The sequence below is a fragment of the Papilio xuthus genome, unplaced genomic scaffold, assembly GCF_000836235.2.
Source record: "Papilio xuthus unplaced genomic scaffold, Pxut_1.1 DF826115.1, whole genome shotgun sequence".
Lineage (NCBI taxonomy): Eukaryota > Metazoa > Arthropoda > Insecta > Lepidoptera > Papilionidae > Papilio > Papilio xuthus.
Window position 1 is genome coordinate 3,469,887 of NW_013532534.1, and position 21,407 is coordinate 3,491,293.

Consider the following 21,407-nt stretch of genomic DNA (forward strand, 5'->3'; position numbering starts at 1 on the left):
GATATAATGAGAATAGCATGCATAAAAAGGACCTTATTCCACATGAATAAGATCTGAAAATTTTAACAAAAAGTAGAATTACAATACGGCCAAATTTTCGTATAACTTTATTTTACAAAATTTATGGAAACTGCCGAAATCAAACTCATTTTATATCATTTTATATTTTATAGGTACTATTTCTCTTTCATTGAAAATAGAAAAATCTAACAAATATATACTTACTATGTATATATCTATGTATATGTGTATATGTGCATGTATATGTACTTTTTCCTACCTACAAATATTTATACCACGCGGATAAAAAAATATTATTCAAAAGAAGTACTTTACTCTTGTTTCTTTCATTTTGTATCAGAAAGAATAATTAATAATATTTTTTTTATTATGTAAGTTTCTATAGACTTAAACTAAAAACTACTTTTTAGTTAATATAATCTAATGTTACTAAGTTTTCCGTTAAGTTAATAAACAAACACATAAAACAAGAAATTAACCAAAACCAAACCAAAAAATGGAATGTTCGGGGAACAAGTTAATTAAAACGAATCCTTGTAAATTTCATTAAAGTTTTTTAATTGATTATTTAACGTTTACTGCTACTTATTTCACTTAGAATTCCACTTATTGCCTGAACATCTTTATATTGGAATTGTTTTGCAACATTTTATCGATGGAAATCCTTAGGAATTACTAAGAACACTGCTCACTAGAATACTGCATGCGATTCTATTTTTTTCTCATATGTTCCAAAAAAAAACAAAACCAACAAGATCTATAAAATGTATGAAGAAAATAAGTATTTATTTTGGAGAAAGAAAGAGTATAAAAACCAAAATTAAAAGGCGTCAATAGCCTCATGGTTAAGGGTTCGGATTTCCGATCACGAGGTCGATTCGAATCCCGCCATTGGACTAAACTTTGACAAACATGTAGAACATAGTCTGAAAGAACATAAAGGTTACTAATTAAGATTTTTTTCCGGACGGAGTAACGACGGTAAGAGCTATAAAAATAAAAAATTAACTTGGTAAACAATAAAGGGTTCACAAGATATCATTATTCAATTATTATATTACCGTCTTTGTAAGGAACCGATTAATTCGTTCCGTGGCAATAAGACTGAGAAAAGGTAGGTTCAACCGTCCCCCAGTCTTCAATACGTCCCGCGGGAGACGTGCCGACACTCTTTCGAAAAAGTTTGCATTGTCCTAACAGCGCTGTAAACTTTTACAGACAACACTTTTCTAAGTTAATTTCATTTAATATTATAAGAGAAACATAGAAGATAATTTAGTTTTACTCAATAATATAACATGATATTGAATAAGAGTAACCAACTCTTGTGATAAATTCGAATTGAGTTTACGAGTTAGAAATGAATTTATTTGAATTTCCTCATGGTTCTTCTTCATTAATTTTACTATCCATTTCCTATATTAAAGTATAATCGTTTCTAAATCGATACTGATCGTAGAATAAGCCTAACTGATTATAGCACAACTAAAGGCTACTCAGAGGAAGTGTTAAGCAATTGTGGGTAGCCGCCAAAACACGTAGCACATTCATTTCGGGTCGTTATAGCACACCCATTTTGTGCTGAAATTCGTTACCCCTCCCATATAATGGCAAGAGTGAGGAAGAAAGGGTAATAGGAAACATTAGCGGAGCTCACCGCAAACTGGTCTGTAATAACCGTCTGAGCAGTCGTTGTGACGCCGCCACATCAGCGGTTCGAGTGCGATCTATCCGCTCATTTATGGTCGCCATATCACAATGTCTTTAACCCTTTTGTTTTCAAAGTAACGCTTGGTACAAAATATCGATGTACACTGTGATAAACATAGCATTGTTATTTTTTAGATGATACGATTCAAAGTTAGATTATAAAATCTTATTCCTCTCTATAACATGCCTTTTTGGAAATATATCTTGAGTAAGACAGGTTTCAAGCTTTCCCGCCCAAGTTTTTTCCCGTCCGCGACATTTTAAAATAAACTGCGTCCTTTATGCTTTGGTATATTTTTCAAAAGCCGACCTCCCTCGCAGCATATTAATACGCATTCTTTAACACCCCTTACATGAATAATTAGATGTTTCCCGAATTTATCTTCCTCGGTTATCTAAAAGACACGAGTTTTAAATTTGCAAACTCATTCTTTTCGCTTTATTGCGGATAATACATCTTAGCCGGGATGCGATTCTGATTAATGCCTTCGACTGGAGTTCTCGCAACTTTGTCAGAGATAACGACGAAAAATAAAGGGACGTGACTTTACTGATTTCCTTCTTAATTCACAAACACTTGTGAAAACATTGAAACATTTCAAAGAAGGTTTGTATTTTGTATTTTAAATCTTACACTTCTCGGTCACGATTCTACTGGCCAACGTCAAAGCTGCTTAAAACTATTTCATATTCTTCTTTTGAATACGTTTGTCACAAGAATTTGGCAAACGTCATATCTTTATTTCTTTAAATGAATAGTTATTAAAATATGAAAATCTGTGTTTTATTTCCATTGTGTCTTGGTAAGTTTTTAAACTAATAATAAATAAAAAACTGCTATTACTACATCGTAGAAAGTGAAATATTCATAGTTTTATCGTGGTACTCAACAGTTAGTCCTTCATTAATTATTCCGTAAATAATTGTGTAAAGGTAAATGTTACTAGTAAGAAAAAAACCTATTTTATTAATTCGATTGAGAGCATTACCTTTACCGTAAGTTTTAAAATATTTCGAAGAAGAATACCACATAAAAATATATGGACATTACCTCGAAACCTGGTTAGCAAACATTAAAAACTTAATATTGACAGTTATATTTTTTTCAGTTACCTATTTAACGGGGTCGGCGGCTGATTCAGATAATGAAGTCAAAAGAGGAATATTTCCCTTTATGGTATCTAAACTTTGGAGTTCTTGGAGACACTGGTTAACTTATTATCTAAGAATAATTGCATAATGTTAACGCTTTCTTAATATTTACAGGGATTCATTTTCTATCAAGACATGTCAGTAGTGGATGAGACAGGCAAGCGGTTTAGGCGCAGTGCTGTCCTGATCCAACCCAGCTGGCTGATCTCCTCGTCCCTGGACCGTGGTGAGGGTCAGGTCTTCCCGCACAAGACACTCATCGCTAGATTGGGTTCTATCAGCATTGACTCCAATTTCAACTTCAACGAAGACGAGGAAGAGCAAGAACGTGAGGTATAATAATTTTCTTGTTTAAGGCACATTTCAGATTTCAGTATAATTAAAACTGTACAGTTAAAACCGAAGGTGTTTAGCAGGCTTTATGTTATTCAAAATATTCTTGATATAGGCCAAAAATCCGCCTCAATTTCTCCTTTCCTTCTTTAAAATCAAATTTTTGTTAACGATACGTATTTAAATCTACCATTTAACATTAGATATAGCTTTTACTTTTTGCTTTTATCCATCAATAGCTGTCGCCCGTGACTCTGTTCGAGTGAATTAATAAAATATTTAACCTATGTGTTCTTCCATTTTGTTTCACATTATGTTCTACATATGTGCCAAATTTTATCAAAATCTGTTAAGCAATGTCTGAGATACCATCTAACAAACATCCATCCATTCATCTAAACTTTCGCATCTATAATATTAGTATGATATAAATTTAATCTTGTTGAATAGGTGATACAAATTGTGCAGCCGTACAATTTCAACTCAACGCAATGGTCGTTTTATGATGTGACTTTGTTGAAAACGCTGTTCCCTTTCAATATTACTTCTGTAATATCGCCTATCACGCCAAACTACAAGGGAGAAATAACGCAGACATCTTGCAAGATTCTTGTTTACGCGGTAAGAACATTTTTGATATACTTATTTAAATACTTTAACACTGATAGAGCCAGCAACAACATCGGGTCAGACCCTTTTACTTGATTTAAATAAAAAAAAAAACATAATTTACACGTCTTGTTTACCTTCAAATTAAAGCTTCTGCTATATACGTTGTCTGTCATATACTTTGCGAGAAGTTGAGCTTCCTTGATGCCTTGCACAGTATGAAGTAATCTGAAAGACCGGCAACGCGTCTGCGGTTCCTCTGGTATTGATGATGTCCATGGGCGTCGTTGAACACCTTGGTGTTCCCGCTGCTCGTTTGCGCCCTTCTATTATAAAAAAAAAGTAAAGTCGTTCCATGTACTGCTTGCCGTTCTTCCAAGGTGATCAGTCCACAAAACATTTCTGGTTCGCACCCTTGTCTCCAGTTTCATGATTTAAAATCATTATAATTTGAATATTTTTATAGAGGAGATTTAACAACATATCAGAAGACAGCATATTGATGCAACTGACTGTTGAGTTACTCAGACCGTCAATCGATTGTGGCGCCAATTACCAACAAGGAACAATGATTTGCGGAGCTGATGGGGAAGACAACAAGAATTTTAACTATGAAACTGATTTTTGCCAAGTAAGTTTTTAAATATCGTTTTGTGCTAACAAAATAAATCTAATTATTTGAAACAAATTTACTTAAACATGGTGTAATAAACAAACTTTTAACAAATAGTATTTATTGCTTTAAGGGTAATTCTGGTGGACCTCTGCTTTGTGAAGGCGAAGTAGTCGCTTTGCAGACTTACGTCAACGAATATTGTAAACAGCCTTATCTGTTCCAAAATTTACAATCTTGGGAAAAGTTTGTTAACTGTGGCATTGAAGAGCATTGTGAAGAGGAAATGTGTAATACCACATGTAGTACTATCAATAAAGATACTCCTGTGAATGAAATTAACGCTGCGACGAGTGACATGGCAACAATTGTTATGGATGCTAAATTAGAAACTGAGCGTACAACAACATCAACTACGCCATCTATTGCCACTGAGAGTACACGAGAAACTAAGAAAATACTTAAGGAAAGTGATGCGGTACCACCAACTTTGACTGCAGCAACGGCTGACCAAACAACTGTAATTATTTTAACTGAAAACGCTGTGGTGAATAGATTAGATGAAGAGAGAGCAACTACATGGCCTAGTAAAATTAGGGAGAACACAAAAGGTTATCATCATAGAGGAGATTCCGATACTATGGAAAGAAATACAAACGTAGAAGCTCAACAACAAATGGTTTTGACAAAAGTCAGTGAAGCTGGAAGACAAATACAACTTTCTAGGTACTTATTGTTTAGTTTTTTTATGTTAATTTTCTTTGTCGCTCATTAAAATGTATTTGTTTTCGACAAACTAATTTTGTTTTGTGTAAATTTTATGTCTATTATTAAAATTTGTTGCTATTGAAGAAATTTTTGTTGTTCATGATAATATTTTCTTATTACATGGAATCTAGTAATACTATCGCATTAATTTTATGTAAATCTCTTTCAAAGTTTGTTTTATTTATACTTCATTTTATATTTATTTTTACAAGTATTAAATTCTTATAATAGCAGTAAGAGTATTTCTACAATTTTATAATTACAAAGCCCCGTTGGAAAAATTAAATAACTTAATGAAATGAAAATCTAGATTTGGACACATTTCACACACATATTTCCGATAATAGAAATTATGCTCGGATACATTTTCGATAGAAATTTCTTGTTTTGAATTATCTAGTAAAACTATTCAGGCATTAAACGCTGGTGGGTTGTAAAAGACGAGGAGAAGCGGGAACGAGGTGGTCCCGTCAAAGTTTCCCGAATAAGTAGAATTAAGTAAGGTTGCGAGCTTAACGCCTCCGCAGTTTGCTCTAATAGCATTAACAAGTTTCCAGACCATATTGGGGGAATACTTAAGACCATAATGTTTTTAAATCTCCATAAAAATTTGTTAGTCATCGTATTTTTAAGAACAAAATATTGGGGAAGTATCAGTCATGGTGGAAGACATATCTTAAGTAAGAAGAGTTAAAAAGTTAAATTTCTTAACCGATTTTTTTTCTATACATGACCTTCGGCACCTCCTTTTAAACCATATTCACAAAACGCTAACCTAAGACAAATTCATAAGAAATTCTAAGATCAAAATTTTCTAGCGACCATTCCAAACCAAACCGAGAACTATAGTGTTTTCAAAGAGAATTTTCTTTTCTAACTTTGGAAGTGCAATGGAATTGAAATGTATCTTAATACGACTCGATGTATTTAAATTCCGAAAGGGGATCGCATCGGAAAACTGTTATGCATATTTTAAAGTTAAATTTACTTACAGCGGACTGGCAGCGCCGAATGAGAATTCAATGCGAATATCTTTGTGAGCTTTAAAATGTTTTATAATATTCAAAAGGCGTGATCACGTTCGTCGTTAAAATAATACTAAGCGAAATTATGTTCGATAATCTTGAAAGATAGAAAATAATTTCGAATAATATCACTTTTTTAGAACCAATAATGTAATATAAAAATATTAAAATTAATTGCTTCTTTGTTAAACTAACAAAAATTTTGCATTCTTGTAAAAATTAACATGAACTTTGTCGACCTAAACCTAGAAGTATTGAAAAAATCTAACAAACAACAACGCCTGTGAAAATTATAACAGCAATTACTTTTATCTCATATTTTGCCCCCGAGCAAAATAATACCGGCAAAACAAAAAAATATTTATATTAAGTCCGTACTTCCTAAGCTAAAGTAATTAACACATAATGCTATAAGTTAGAAAACAAATGAAATTAATTCGACAATCCCATAAAAAGAAATAAGCAGTTCATGAAAGTTTTAATAATTAAAACTCAAATAAAACTGGTAGCCCTAAGGGCACATGACAAATTTAGAATGAAATACCTCGCTCCCCTTGCCGGTACAAATTAGAAGAGTAAACGCCGTACCGAACGTTTTTCTGGAGATCTTTTCTAATTGGATTTTGTATACGAATCATTTACAAAGATAAATCCCTTGCTGAGGGTAAAGAATAGACGACTGTCGTTATTTAATTTTGAGTACATAAAAGAGTGTAAACAAAGCCTATAAAAATTATTATTTAAATGTTTTTTTAACGATGAAAATACTTGAACGCTTATAGGTCTTAGATTATTTTTAACAGAATAAAATGGGAATAGCACGTACATATATTGACGACAAACGCCATCGTGTCTTCATCGACAAAACTTGTGCAGCGCGCCTATTAGGCGTTAAGAACACCAAAAAGCTTACTATCTTACTAATTCTTCTTATTACTTCCTACTAATATTATAAATGTGAATGTTTAGATGGATGGGTGGATGTTTGTTTGAAGGTATCTCCGGATCGGCTCAACGGATCTCGCTGAAACTTGGCATCGACATAGGACATAGTCTGGAAGAACACGTAGACTACTTATAAAGTTTTTTATTTTCGCGCGGACGGGACTAGTCTCATATAAATGTTGACGCATTTGAGGATGGCCATATAATAGTTAACAAATGTAAGTAATAAAATTTATTAACCATTTAAGGTTAATAAATTTTATTCGGTTGCTCTTGAACAATAAAAGTAGAATGAGTAGACCAATTACAAAGCTAAAACTAACTCACATCTTAATTCAAACTGATAACTGTATAAATCTTGGGGCAGACGTTTGCTATCTATGTCCGACGCTTACAACTACATTTCCTTTAAACTTTTACAGACTTCTGTTGGAAAGATGTGTACAAAATAAAATACTGCATTATTAGATATTTTATGTGTTCAAAAACTTTCAACTCTTTGATATTATGTTAAAGTTCATCATTTAAAATACTTTCTTATATCTTTTTGCATACAGTTTCAATAATTTATTAATACGTAAATTACAATTTGAAATATCTACAATTTGTCATTAACTTATCAAAAAGAAAACTGTTAAAAAAATTGGAGGAATAATAACGGAATCATTGAATCCGGCGTCGCGGCCGTCTGTAGGCAATTTTCAATCTCTTTTCTATTTATGACAGTAATAAGCGGCCGGGAAAAGTCAACAATCAATTTTGTATTTCAATTTATTCCCAACCATCCTAGTTCGTGCGGTGATAAGAAAAAGAAAACGCGTTCATTGAAAACGGAAATTATTGCAAGAAGCCATCAAGTGGTGTGCGCTCGGCTTCCTACGTTGTATTCTCTTTTTATAATTTCGATTTTTTCGTCGAAAGCTTTTTGATTTGTGTACCATCGCGTCTGCCGAGGCTATTTTTCACGCACCTCATTGTCCACTTCACGCTTGAAAAGGTCGCATTTAAAGTGTTGTTGTGCGCTACACCGTTAACGCTTAATTTTCAATGAAATCGCTTTATGAATGGTATACCAGAAATACTATTTTATTAAAACTAGCTGTCGCCCAAGACTCCGTCCGCGCGGGTTTATAAAAAAGGATCCTAAAGGGTTTTCCCGGCAATTATTCCAATTTTTTCTCACCTTTTAAACCTTTCTTAGATCTCCACGAACATTTCAAGACTAAGATAAAATAAATCCGTTTAGCCGTTCTCGAGTTTTAGCGAGATTAACGAACAGCAATTGATTTTTATATAACCGAGTTATTTAGTAAGTTTAATAGTAAAACTTATCAGCCAATCTGTAAGTATAGCTTCTCAATGAAACTTTAATCTATAACATTATCTGTGGTTTTGTTTACTGTTGAAATTAAAGATGGTATCGATAATAATTCTATCAGACAGCGTTCTGCGGCGCTGAGGGCGGCCGGTGCCGGGAAATTGGGGTGATTTTTCTCCTCTTTTCACGTCCGCTCTAATAGTAACGTCAGCACAAAAAGGTAGAGGACTACCTTATAAATTTAATTTTTTTTTTAAATAAATGCATTTCAACATTAAATATACTTATTGAAATGATCAATTTAAGTGACATGACATAAAATTTTAAATGATTTTTTTTTTCTAATGTAATATAGTAATGTATTTGCTGTCAGTACACACAAAGTACTCTAACGTGTTATGAGCAAATACAAGTGACGCGAGGGACGATATTTTTCGCCTCGTATATTGAATCGGTATGGTCTTTATTTGGAAGGTTTGTTGTAAAGAGGACCTTTTCAAATTTCCGTTCACCTCTGCAATTGATGACGTCATTTCTTGCATTGTTAGAGTTTAGCACGATACTCGTATTAGACCTTTGTTAAATACTACGCGAGTTTCCATTGCCGAAACCTTTACACCCAGGTGCTTTTGTACACGTCTTTTGACTGTGTGTACTTAATCTTTCTTATTTTAATCAGAAGAAAAAAAAATCTAAATTAAAAATAATAGATTTTTTTATATTCTTGATAGTCACCTTTCTTCCGAGAACAGATAAAAGTTCAACCGGATATCGACGTAAATTAATAGACGCATTGAAGTATTTTTTTTCTTGCGTCCTAATTAACGAGAAACGGGAAAGTTAATATTTTTTTCACAGAATTCAGGATGAGAGACTTCATTCGCTTTTATAACGTCCTAATTCTCTGTATTATTTCTCGTTATTTTATTTTCGTTACTAATCCTAATTGCAACGTACTGTGACGTCATATTTTTTCAAAATAATAAAATAGGTACGACATTTTTAAAATAATCCTTTTTTTAAATTCAATTCTTCGAGATTAAAAAAATTTAGTAACTCATTTTTTTTGTTGAATATACTCTTTAAGCAACGTACAAAACTCGTATTGTATGTACAATATGTTTGTTGTCTGGTTATTAGTTGAAACTCATTATAATCGTGGTTTTAGTATAAGGCTTCAATTGTCAATTATCCTATATCTTACTAATATTATAAATGCGAATATTTGGATGGATGGATGTTTGAATGTATCCGGAACTGCTCAATGGATCTTGATGAAATTTTGCACATATATAGAACACAGTCTGAAACACATAGCCTACCTATTGAGTTGAGGAGTCAAGGGGGACAGCTGTATAGGTAATAAAGGAGTTATTTTCTAGTAATAAAAAACTGTAAATATTGAACAAGTTTTTAATGAGCTACTTCTTTGGTCAAATCATTGGTTAGAATAGAACCAGTACATTCATTTGACGATTTACAAACAATGCGCTGACCTCAGGCGACATCTAAATATCTTAATATAATTAGGAATGCATAAACTATCTATTTAAATGCGGAGTTAAAAATTATCTGCATACATTTACATATATTGATTTAAAACATCGCTAAACAAACTATTTTGAACTATTTTTAAATTACGCACTTTTATAATAATTTTCAATAACATGTAGGTAATTTTTTTTTCACATTTTACTAGAATCAAATAAACTTATATAAAAACGGCTAAACACTCACGTATATTCGGAGTCCTACTCACCCTGATGAAGGGCCTCCGATGGGCTCGAAACTAGTCGGTGCCGCCGCCGGACGAATATACGTGAGTGTTTAGCCGTTTTTATATAAGTTTATTATAATGTCTCAAGAGAGTTTGAATAATTTAATAGAATCAAATATTTTATATTTACCAATTTTAATTAATTAATCGTAAGATACAATAGACTAACTACTTAGTTAATTATTTACATAAATAATACAAACATTACAACAATGTTCATGGATAAACTTAACAATAATATACAGTGTACAAAATGAAATAACAAAGACAGAATTCAAATAATAAATTGATGGCTAAGCCAAAAATATATAAACGAAGTATTAAAAATAATATATTTGATCGACATACATAATCCATCTACCAATTCAACTCTACTTCACTAATACATAAACGAGTGATTTAATATAGAAAGTAAATAAAAATTATTATTATATTTTAATATTTACATAAACATTTCAACACTATAGAATACAATGACTGACAGTCTTAAAACATGCATTCCTTGTCGGTTATATACGAAACCGTACCTTTCTTACATTCACTTAGTTTATTTAGTACTGCCTTTCTGAGATCTCTAAATAGACATTAACATTATAACGATTAAATATCGAAGCTATTATTCACTTCTAAGATACAGAGATCGTTAACTATTAAAAGTTTTGGCATATTACATTAACACGATAAACACTTTATATCGATACAATTTTATAACTGTCTGTCTGTACTATCCAATGCAGATTACAACACACTTTGCCACCATTATTAATCTAAACTAATACCGACACATTTCACCGACATTAGTATTCAGACATTGATGATTTGATTGTCACTTTAATATCAATACCGACACATTTCACTAACATATTGTCCTAAACTTTAGCACACCGACATATTTCACTAACATAAGTCCGAAATCAGTGATATTGCTTGTCCAAACTTTAGTACTAACGCCGACACATTTCACCGACACCATCTTAGCTGTTCAATTATGATACTTGGTGTACGGGTGGGCCGTATCTCAGGCGCGGTAGTCTCAGCTGGTTGCCGACAGGCCTAGGGGCTTGAGGTGCGGCGGGGGCACGAACGCAGCCGTGCTCGAGCCCGACATATTGTTGTTCATGTCACCGGAGCGGCCCGATCCATTCATTAGGCTCATCGCGTTGCTTGTCTGTTGAAAGAATGCTTTTGTTAATAATAGAAGACACATCTACTTCTTACTAATATTATAAATGCGAATGTTTAGATTAATAGATGTATGGATATTTGTTTGAAGGTTTATCTAAAGCGACTGAACGGATCTCGATGAAATTCAGCGTACATATAGAACATAGTCTGGAAGAACATATAAGCTACTAATTATGTTTTTTAATTCCGCGCGGACGGACTTGCGGGCGACAGGTAGTCTGTAAATATAATATATCTAAACGCAAGTAAGTCTTCACAAAGTGAACTGACAGTCTGATAAAAGTTGCATTACTCCACTGGATGGTGGTCCATCATGAAATCTTTAAGAAGAATGCAATGTTCATAAAAGCTTCAGTGTTACAACTAAAATTATTCCTTAATCCTGTATTTTAAACGATCGATTCGAATGACGTCCATTTCAATTAAATCATAATTACCGGTGGTGGGGAAAGATGGGTGGTCTGTCGTTTGAGATGCGCTAGCGGCGGAGGATTGTAAGCCATGTTTGCGAACACAAGCCGTTCTTCATAATCATACTCGCATAGGATCTTGTTCTCGCACAAGTAGAAGCGATCGCCCACACAAAACCTGAGAACAAACAATACAAATTAGGTTAAAAACAAAAAAAAAACTAAAAAATTTAAATACTACGTTTAGGTACAATTGTTATACATGTGTGCGGTTAAAGGAATTTCCTTTAACCGCTTATACTACGAAATATAGTTTTAAATATGAACATTTATATCAGGATGTACGCAATTAATTAACTTCAAAACATCCTGCGTTGTGACAGCTTCCGATTGTTGGACTTTGAACGTGTTGATAATATAACTAGGCAGACAATCAGTCGTGCTTATAAATAAGTGTTTAAAAGTAAAAAGGCTTAAGTATATTTTGTAGAATTTAAACTATATTTTCATGTTGTCTAGAATAATTTTCTTGGTACTAAATAAACAGACAATTGCTCTTACAAACATTATATTTCAAGGAGGCTTAATTAGCTAGCATTAAGTCCGTTGGGTTTATTTTTATCTCGTTCAAGACATTTACAATCGATACAAATCAGAAGAAAATATATATCAAATTATCTTACAAACAATTTTTCTTTCTATCTAATAAGTCAGTAAGTTTAGTAAAGTAAGGAAATACGGTCTATTTGATTAATAAAAACTAATTTAAAAAACATAATAAGTAACCTATGTGTTAGGGAGAGGTTAGAAAGAGGACTAAATTAGGCCTCCGGGGCGCACACTCATCAGACAAAACGCGGAATTGCTGCCACTTCACGCCTGTGTTCTGTGTGGTCGTGGTATTTTACCGGACGAGCCGGGCCAATTCAATTTTATGTTCTATATCTATGCTAAATTTCAGCGAGATCCATCCAGCCGTTTTGGAGATACCTTTAAACAAACATCCATCCAACCATATTAAAATTAGTAAGATTTCAGACATTATTGAAGCTTGTGTTGTTTTACCCTACTATTACATTCATAAACTTATGTATAGATGTCGCGTCGGATGCACAAGTCAGTTACATTTACCGAGTGGGCAGGGTGCAGGAAGATCCAATTAGCAATTCTCCACGTCAGGCGCGGCTAATTCGCCCAATGCCCACGCATTATTAAGGCTTCCACGTAAATCGAGTTAGCGACACATTTCGTATTGTATTTATTGGAATAATATAACATACCTATATATAATATTGTCGTGTCACAATGTTAGTAAGCATAATCCTTCGAAACGCTTTTTTTAAGTTTTCTAAAATTTTATATGCATGTTCCGTAGGTCTGAGAATCGGTTACTATTTTTAAAATCCGCGAGGACGGAGTCGCGGGCGATAGCTAGTGATTAGTTTATGATTCCAAATACTGGGAATGACTAAATTAGAACACAATACAATCAGTTTATTATTTTTGTTTTAATTTTCTTATCCTTTTTTCCACATTCACAGTATAATCTCGAAGCAAAAATCTACGAGTTTGTATTTCTAATTTCGATGACGTAATTCAAAACAACTTCCGTAACAAGATGAAATTGGGATTGATGTTATTCTTAATAATGAAGAAGGTCAATAAGGATAAAGAGTAATTAATTTGTTCAAAATCATTAAAATACAAGGAAAGAATTAGGGTGGTTATTTTTAAATCAAGGTGTCCTTGGTTGAGCGTTGAGAAATTGAAATTTAAAAGCTAACGCTCATGTATTTGAATACAACGAATTATATTTAAACAGTAAGTAACCAGTTAGATAGCAACAAAACACAGCTAAAAATCTGGCAGTAAAGGTGCCAGAAATGTCTGAGAAATAAAATTAAGTATCAGGAGTGGAGAGGTCAACGCGGGCAAGGAGCGCAGATAACGTCACGCGAGCGCGCATCCCTCAATGTGGCAAAACAAAAGGTATCGCCTTCGACTCGCCGCTACCCGCCGGCCGCCGGAACCGCCGCGATAACACTCACCTTATCTCCCCTTACCCGCCCCCCACCCCTCTCTACTACTCACCCCCCTCCCCGCACCCCAACAACTCTTTTGTTTCACTTGTCACAAAAATTAAGCGCAATAGCTCGGCTACAAATGTCTCTTTTTTAAGGGGCCAATTTCCACCGCAACTCAGTCGATTTCGCCGCTCTTAATTAACTTTATTTCCTGTTCTCCCCGTCCCCGACTTTTGTTTTTCGGGGGTTTATACTTTTTTTTTTGCTATTTTTTGTCTGCAGTCGCGTAATGGAAAAGATGTAGAACGAAATTTTAATGACTGGGTGCAAGTTAAGCTTTGTGCGAGTGTCCATTGTGTCGCGCCGGCGACGCCAAGTTTGACATTTTACGTAAGCGGACGTGTCTGTTGACTGTTTTCCCTCGCCTATAGAACAAAATTGTTTTATAAGCAATACAATGGAATAAATGAAAAAAAATATATTTTGTAACTTAATTAAAAAAATATTAGCCAACAACGATTATAACAATTTGTCGACGCAATGGCTTACTTATTGGATTACAATGACCCAAATTCGATAAAATCTAGCAAATCTCTCGATACGCCAATTTTATCTGCGTCTCGATCGAATCCAGACAAACGTGTCACCTGACCATTTCATTGATTAGAGTTCTAATTTTAAATTCTATTTCAAAGTCCATTTTACTCGAACTTGATTAATTTCTCACATCATCTTACTTCTTACTAATAATATTGCGAATTTTTGGAGCGTCGGTAGCTCAGTGGCCAAATTGACTTGCAATCTGCAGGTCCTGGGTTCGAATCCCGCCATGTACCAATGTGTTTTTCGATTTCCGATTTACATATGTATAATACATTTATCCGATGTTCTTACGGTAAAGGAATACAATCGTGATGCAACCTGCACATATATGAGAAGTAATTCAAAGTTATGTGTGAAGTCAACCAACCCGCACTTGGCCAGCGTGGTTGACTATGGCCTAATCACCCTTAACTTAGGATAGGCTCCGAGCCCCTCGGTGGGGACGTGTATGTGTGTGTGATGGTGATGAGATTTTTATTTAATTCCGTTAGTATTTTCCAATTCAGTTCTGTAGTTTCGGAGCATATTCAACACAAACAAACAAAAAGTCAAATCTTTGCTCTGACTGTTTATTTGTTTGTGTTGTGTTGTTGTTTGTTTGCTTTATAATATAAATATACACGAATTACTGACGATCGCGTTGTCACTCAATCTTAGGAAATTTACTTTGTACGATTCAAAGAATTCAAACAATACTCTTCCAGTTAATCAAAATTTACAAAGTATAGCAATAGACAACTATACGTTAGTCGTATTTAGCTTTCTCGTAAAATTTATAGAAGCACGTCCCTAAACGTGACAGATTGGAACAAGTTGGTAGCGAGCGTGCGACGGACGAACGGCGTACGATACGTGTTGTCCGCCGGCGTCCGCGGAGTAGATAGCTACTAAATAATTTACCAGTTTAGCGATATTCCGGCGAGTATCAGCCGCTTGCCGCAGATCCGACAGCCCGCAAATTGGATTCAGATTTCTGGCCGCTGCCAAATTGATTCGCACGTGATATTTAATAGCTTCAGCGGTTCATTGTTTAATATTAACTAATATTTCATATTTATTTACCATATGTTAACTTTCTTATTTACTAATTTATACTATGTACTTTAACGCAAATATAATTACTGAATTTATGCAAATTCAAAAGACTTTATGTGATAGACTTTATGAGTTAATAATTACGCAATAGAAACAAAACTGTTTTTTCAAGTATAAATTAATATCAACTTAATATAAAAAAAAAATCTTTTACATCGGAACGTATCTCTCAAGTATTCTGGTCATTTCTTGAATATTGTAAACACAATTGTCTCATATCGCGTTAAGCGTTTTGCTCGGAAATGTTTTACGTACGAAATCCGTACTCAAAGACTAGTCGAATGAATATACAATTGGGTGAAACTGTCACCGGAGTACTGGCAACACTAGAAAGGTCCACAAGTGACGTATAAACCATTCAGAGCGGCTCCAATCTTCGCGACCTCTATATTATTTAAGCGAACAAAGTCCGGTGAAAATTGCGTCTTCGAAACTACACAGTATATTAGCTATCACACGAGTTACAACGCATGAATATCCCAGTTTTTTATTTATCTATACTACGACTATAAGTAAAAATAGACCCCCAATTTAAAGGATATTGTATTTGTTTATAACAGCAAAAGTTGATACTAAACTTGTTGCTGGCATGAACTGCGAAAGTAATTCGTACGAACGTTTTCCGACAGTAAAACAGATTTAGGAAACAAACATTTACTCAAAACAATTGGTATTTGTTATTATTGTGATATAGATATCATTTGAATTGTAACAAAATAACAAGAAGTATAACCGTTGAACTGCTTGAACAAAATAATAAACATATTCTTTGCATGCGAATGCCTTATGTACTGGAAAATTTAATCGCAATCTTTTGTTTGTATTCCGTGCGCTGAATAACCTATATGAACCCCTTATAAGTTGTCTCTTTCGCACTCTACTTTGTGTTACATATTTTATCTCGCTCATAGAAGAAAAGTTCCTCACCGGACCTGTATTCAATATAGCCAAGGTCCCCATTCAATTTTCACGGACGCAATCGCCTGTGACAGGTGAGAAAATTAAACGAAACAAGGAATGTACGAGTAAGTACTTCGAGACACTTTCACACTTTATACTTTAACTCTTTGGAGATTTGAGTGAAATTTAAAACTTGTTTATGAGACTGTATTAAATAAAAAAAACATTAACGGGAGTTACAAGTTACTTCTAGCAATTTCAAAAATTCTAAATTACAAAAATAGATGCAAAAGTTTCTGTTGGTTTTATATAAAACAAAAAAGGTCATAGAGTAGAGAATCTCACATTTGTATACTGACCTATGATTGCACTGCTGGCAGGCGAAGCACTCCAGATGGTAGACATTGCTGCGCGCGCGCATCACCATCTCGAACGCGGGGATCACCTTGTTGCACGCCGCGCAATAGCCCGTGTTACCGAACAGCCTAAACAATAGAAAAAAACATTAAACAAATGATGATCATCATCAGCTCACTATACGTTCCCACCGAGGGGCCCGGAGCCTACCCTAAGGGTGATCAGGCCATCGTCAATCACGCTGGCCAAGTGCGGTTTGGTTGACTTCACACATACCTTTGAATTACTTCTCAGGTATGTGCATGTTGCATCCCGATGTTTTCCTTCACCGTAAGAACGTCGGATAAATGTACATATGTAAATCGGAAATTGAAAAACACATTGGTATATAGCGGGATTCGAACCCAGGACCTGCAGATTGCAAGTCAAGTGCTTGACCCCTGAGCCACCGACGCTCATCATGATCAAATACATTCTTAAATTACATCAAGTTTTGGTTTACACAACTTTATTGCAAAGAAAAAGAATAAAGACACAGTTGGATTTTTATATAATACTTTTCATCATAATAATGTTAGTTAATGTAGTTAATGAATGTCAACTTTGTAAATCAATCTTGCTATTGTTTTATTTTTAAACATATGCACTGACATGTTTTCAGAATTAAACTGGAAGCAAGGTCATCTTACGCACCATTTAAGGCTAATAGTAAACTAAACAAAGAGAATGTATCGTCATTTGTTTTTAATTAAAACTGATCTAATATTCTTTTAAAAAACAAATGCTGACAGTGGAGTCACACTTTGTGGTAACTATTGTTACAGGCTTTGACTTCATTAAAAACTATTAGTGCAATGTTATGGAGAGATAAATAATAACAAATATGAAATACTTATTACAATATATTATTGATATTATATTGAAGTTGTAAATAACAGTAAATAACTAGTTGTAGAAAACATGGATATCATATAAATTACTGCAAGAAAAAGCACCGGATAAGATCCAGAACACAAATACAATATTATGTTATGAAGTAGTGATTACTTAAACGAAGAAGATTAAAGAGAACGATTCAGGGGGGTTAGACAAAGTGCATTCGCTCCGAAGCGATTTCATATCGAACTGAAAAAGTGTATGAAACTGATGAACGACAATCACGTGACTTATCGTTAAAATCAGGACAGTGATGAAATTACCTTAAATAATCCCTTTTGCAGAGTATGAGGTTAGCACGCGTGTAGAGCGTGTGTCCGACCTCACCGAGCCGGCAGTCGCAGCAGCCGCACTTCAGGCAATCCTCGTGCCACAACTGGTCAAGAGCCTTCAGCAAGTACCGCTCCGTTATCACCTTACTGCAGCCCGCACAGATCTACACATAAGAAATTAAGTAATTAAATATAATAAAGAAAAAGATTTGACGCGGCTTTTAAAACAGCCAGTGCCAAAATTTCTGGGGTTACAATTAATTGTAAAATTGAGTCTTTTGCAAGTTTTAAATTTAACAATTCTACGATTGCTACCATGTTATTCTACGAATGGACCACCAAATGGATTTACGTTGTTTGATTTTAATATCAACTAACAAGGCGTATTGATAGTTCACCAATTACTCATTCTTTGTTAAAAAAATGCCAAGCAAAATTGTGAGATTTTGATAAAGGTAAACACCTTCTGCTCTAGTCGCCCCTCACTTGAGTAGGCCCCGAGCCCCTAGTTGGAGACATAATGAGCTGAAGACGAAATCCACTGTACTTGGATCAACTCTCTGATGTTCATAGATTATGACTGATTAGTTTGGTGTGTACCTGCGGCTGCGGCGGCGGTTGTGTGGCGGTGCCGGAGGCCTGCGCGGCCGCGGGCAGCGGCGAGGCGCGGGACTCTTTAGTCACGTCCATGGCCAGCATGTGCGGACTGCAACTGCCCTGCTGCCCGCTACCGCTACCCGACGTCCGTCTCTCACACTACACAAACAATATACACTGTTTAGAAATTTAAAACACTGTTATTTAGCTAAATTTGTTTGTTTTCACATTCCATAAAATGTTTCTAATAACAAAATCTCCTTATAAAACATATCAACGTCATCCTCGTCTTTCATCTTTGACAAACAGAGATAACAATAGGCTTAGGTTAAAAATAATGAATGAAATGATTATTCTAAAAAAAAAGAATTTCTAATTAAGTTGCTTGCTTTACAATTAATAAAATCGCAGTATCTTTCTAATGTTAAAAAACTGAAATAAAAAATAACCAATTTTAAAAATTTTTGTCTGTCCGCAAGTCAGCTTTTGTTCTGGTGATTTCCGAATCATTCCGCATGAATGTTATAAGCTACTTTTCTTTTTATTCCACGTTGACGAAGTCACGGGCGACTGCTAGTTCTTAATACAATTTCAAACGTTATTAATCAACGATAATTGATCTGATACCAAGTTTATCCGCGCTAAGCGTCAATAAAAGTGGCTTATCGGGTGTGATCGCGTCCAATCCGCGGTACAATTCATAAGATCGTCTCGTATTACGGCATAAAATCCAGAACCATGAAATTTATCGCTTGTAATATTTCACGAAAAAATTAGCACAACTAGTCAACCGATTAATGAGAACGTGAAACACGACCCGAGGTTTTCGAACTATAACAAATTATATACCTTAAAAATATCGAATAAATGGCAATAAAAACGGTAATTTGGGCCGCGAGAATGAAAAAAACAGGCCCGCACTAAGCAATAAAGTCGAGCGTTGAGCGTTGTCACGGTTAATTAACACTTTAAATACAGACATTTTTCAATTAAATTTTGACGGCAACTGCAACACAGATACTATGTTTGTTTAGTAGCAGATTGCCAGTCATCTAGGCAGCTATTTAAAATACGGTTAAGTAAAATTGCACTTCATTTATTAGAAATCCAGCAGAGGAAAATGTTTTTTTTTTTTATTATTTCATAAGAATTCAAAAAATAATAATACCTCACCGAGTGTTATATTTTTAAGGGTGACTAGGCCAGAGTCAACCACGGCCAGTGCGGATTGGTTGACTTAACACATATTTTTAATTTTGTACGCAGATATGGCAGGTTCCATGATGATGTTTTCCTTCGCTGTTAAAACGTTGGATAAATGTACATGTGTTTGTGAAGATCGAAAAATACACTTTTGAATGGCAGGGATCGAACCTGGACGAGTACGTTTGGGTCCGGTCCGATCAAGCACTTAAAAACTGCGCCGCCGACGTTCTTTTTTAGAATAAGTAAGAAAAAAGAAATCGAAAACTGTTTCCATTAGCAACAATTGAGTACGGTATGACGTCTTATTCAGGTCCCACTAATAGGCATCAAGCGTAAAAGTTTTTAGCGATACACTGGCTAGTTTTCTGGTACAATGAGAACGGGTATTAAGAACCAACTGGTTGAAACAATACGGAGCATTGTGAGGCCCGTGACAAATTGCTCGAGTCGTTCAGTTTTGTATGTTTTTGAGAGTGCCCCGATCGGACGGCCATAAATAATAGTATACGGATATTGGGCGGAAACATGCAGGCTGCGCTTCAAATTGTGTCAGCGATTGTTTGTTCATTCTGTGCCAGGAACTAATCGGCCATTGAGGAGCTGTTTAAGTAGAACTTGCCTGGTAATACTGTTAATTAAAAAGGATATTGAATGGACTGGTGACAACATTTACAAATGTAAACTTAATTTGATTGTTATTAATAGACTCGCAATGATCTTAACCCTAAGAACTAAAAACTTTATTGCATAAACAGTCCTGCAATTTACTTATGGTTGACATTTCAATTTTACTTTCTATTACAAAATTTACAGCATAACAAATCCTACAAAAACAGTATCGTACGCTGTGACCGTAGGATAATTCGAATTATTCGGATACTCGATGACGGTAATAGAGTGGGGCACGATCGCGCTACGCCATCGACTTTTTCCGCGTAAATCCCGTGAAGGCTTCGTGAATAATTACCGTCCGTAGCGGTGACAGAGACACGCCGCGCCACTCCGAAAACAAACCGTGCCGAATGCAACGGTACAGATTAGACGCAAAAAAGCTCACGCCTTCCATTAGCATGGACTTTCGAATGTCAATACGCACGAATCAGGATTTAACGAACGTCAATCTGACGAAGAATAAAACTATAGGAAAGTGTTCGCATCGGTATCGTTGCGCTGTCAACTGGCGGCGCTTTTTTAGGATTTTCTAGATTTTATTTATGTTTTTAATACGGCTCCCTTTTTCACTATACCGATGTAAATTTATTGTTGCAATACTAACCCACAATGTAGGAATATAAAATTATAATTTATATTATTGACATTTTATTTCACGATCATAAACATATTTGACACTCGCTTAGTCTCAATCTACTAAATATACATGAAGTTAGGTACCTAAATGTGGAAGATAAACAGTGCAAATCAGAAACACGTTCGAAAGTTCCTGGGCTTCAGATACAGAGACGTGCGCTGCGGGACTCAGGTATTATGCAGGCTAAATTGAAGGACGGTTTCGGCGGGCCGCGGGGACTGTGTGGAGCTGCGTCCACGCCA

The 21,407-nt window shown here is 34.8% G+C and overlaps 2 protein-coding genes across 4 annotated transcripts in view; one reads left to right on the plus strand and one right to left on the minus strand.

The window, feature by feature from the left end:
- The first annotated feature begins 2,424 nt into the window (after positions 1–2,424).
- Positions 2,425–5,244, plus strand: LOC106123346 (chymase). Its single transcript, XM_013319605.1, has 6 exons — positions 2,425–2,534; positions 2,841–2,908; positions 2,998–3,216; positions 3,667–3,837; positions 4,292–4,456; positions 4,572–5,244. Exons 1-6 carry the CDS (start codon positions 2,501–2,503, stop codon positions 5,211–5,213), a joined length of 1,299 nt encoding a protein of 432 aa, XP_013175059.1. The 5' UTR covers positions 2,425–2,500; the 3' UTR covers positions 5,214–5,244.
- A 5,283-nt stretch (positions 5,245–10,527) lies between these two features.
- The window catches only part of Bx (LIM domain-containing protein Beadex), a 58,968-nt gene continuing 48,088 nt past the window's right edge, over positions 10,528–21,407 (minus strand). For 2 of the 3 annotated variants that reach the window (XM_013320014.1, XM_013320012.1), the window contains exons 2-6: positions 18,654–18,809; positions 18,045–18,217; positions 16,848–16,973; positions 11,894–12,044; positions 10,531–11,439 (exon numbers count right to left, since the gene is read on the minus strand). In XM_013320014.1, coding sequence (XP_013175468.1) covers positions 11,305–11,439; positions 11,894–12,044; positions 16,848–16,973; positions 18,045–18,217; positions 18,654–18,752 — 684 coding nt within the window. In that variant the 5' untranslated portion in view covers positions 18,753–18,809 and the 3' untranslated portion in view covers positions 10,531–11,304. Of the gene's footprint in view, positions 11,440–11,893; positions 12,045–16,847; positions 16,974–18,044; positions 18,218–18,653; positions 18,810–21,407 lie in introns of all 3 variants that reach the window. The other variant, XM_013320013.1, reaches the window with a different exon arrangement.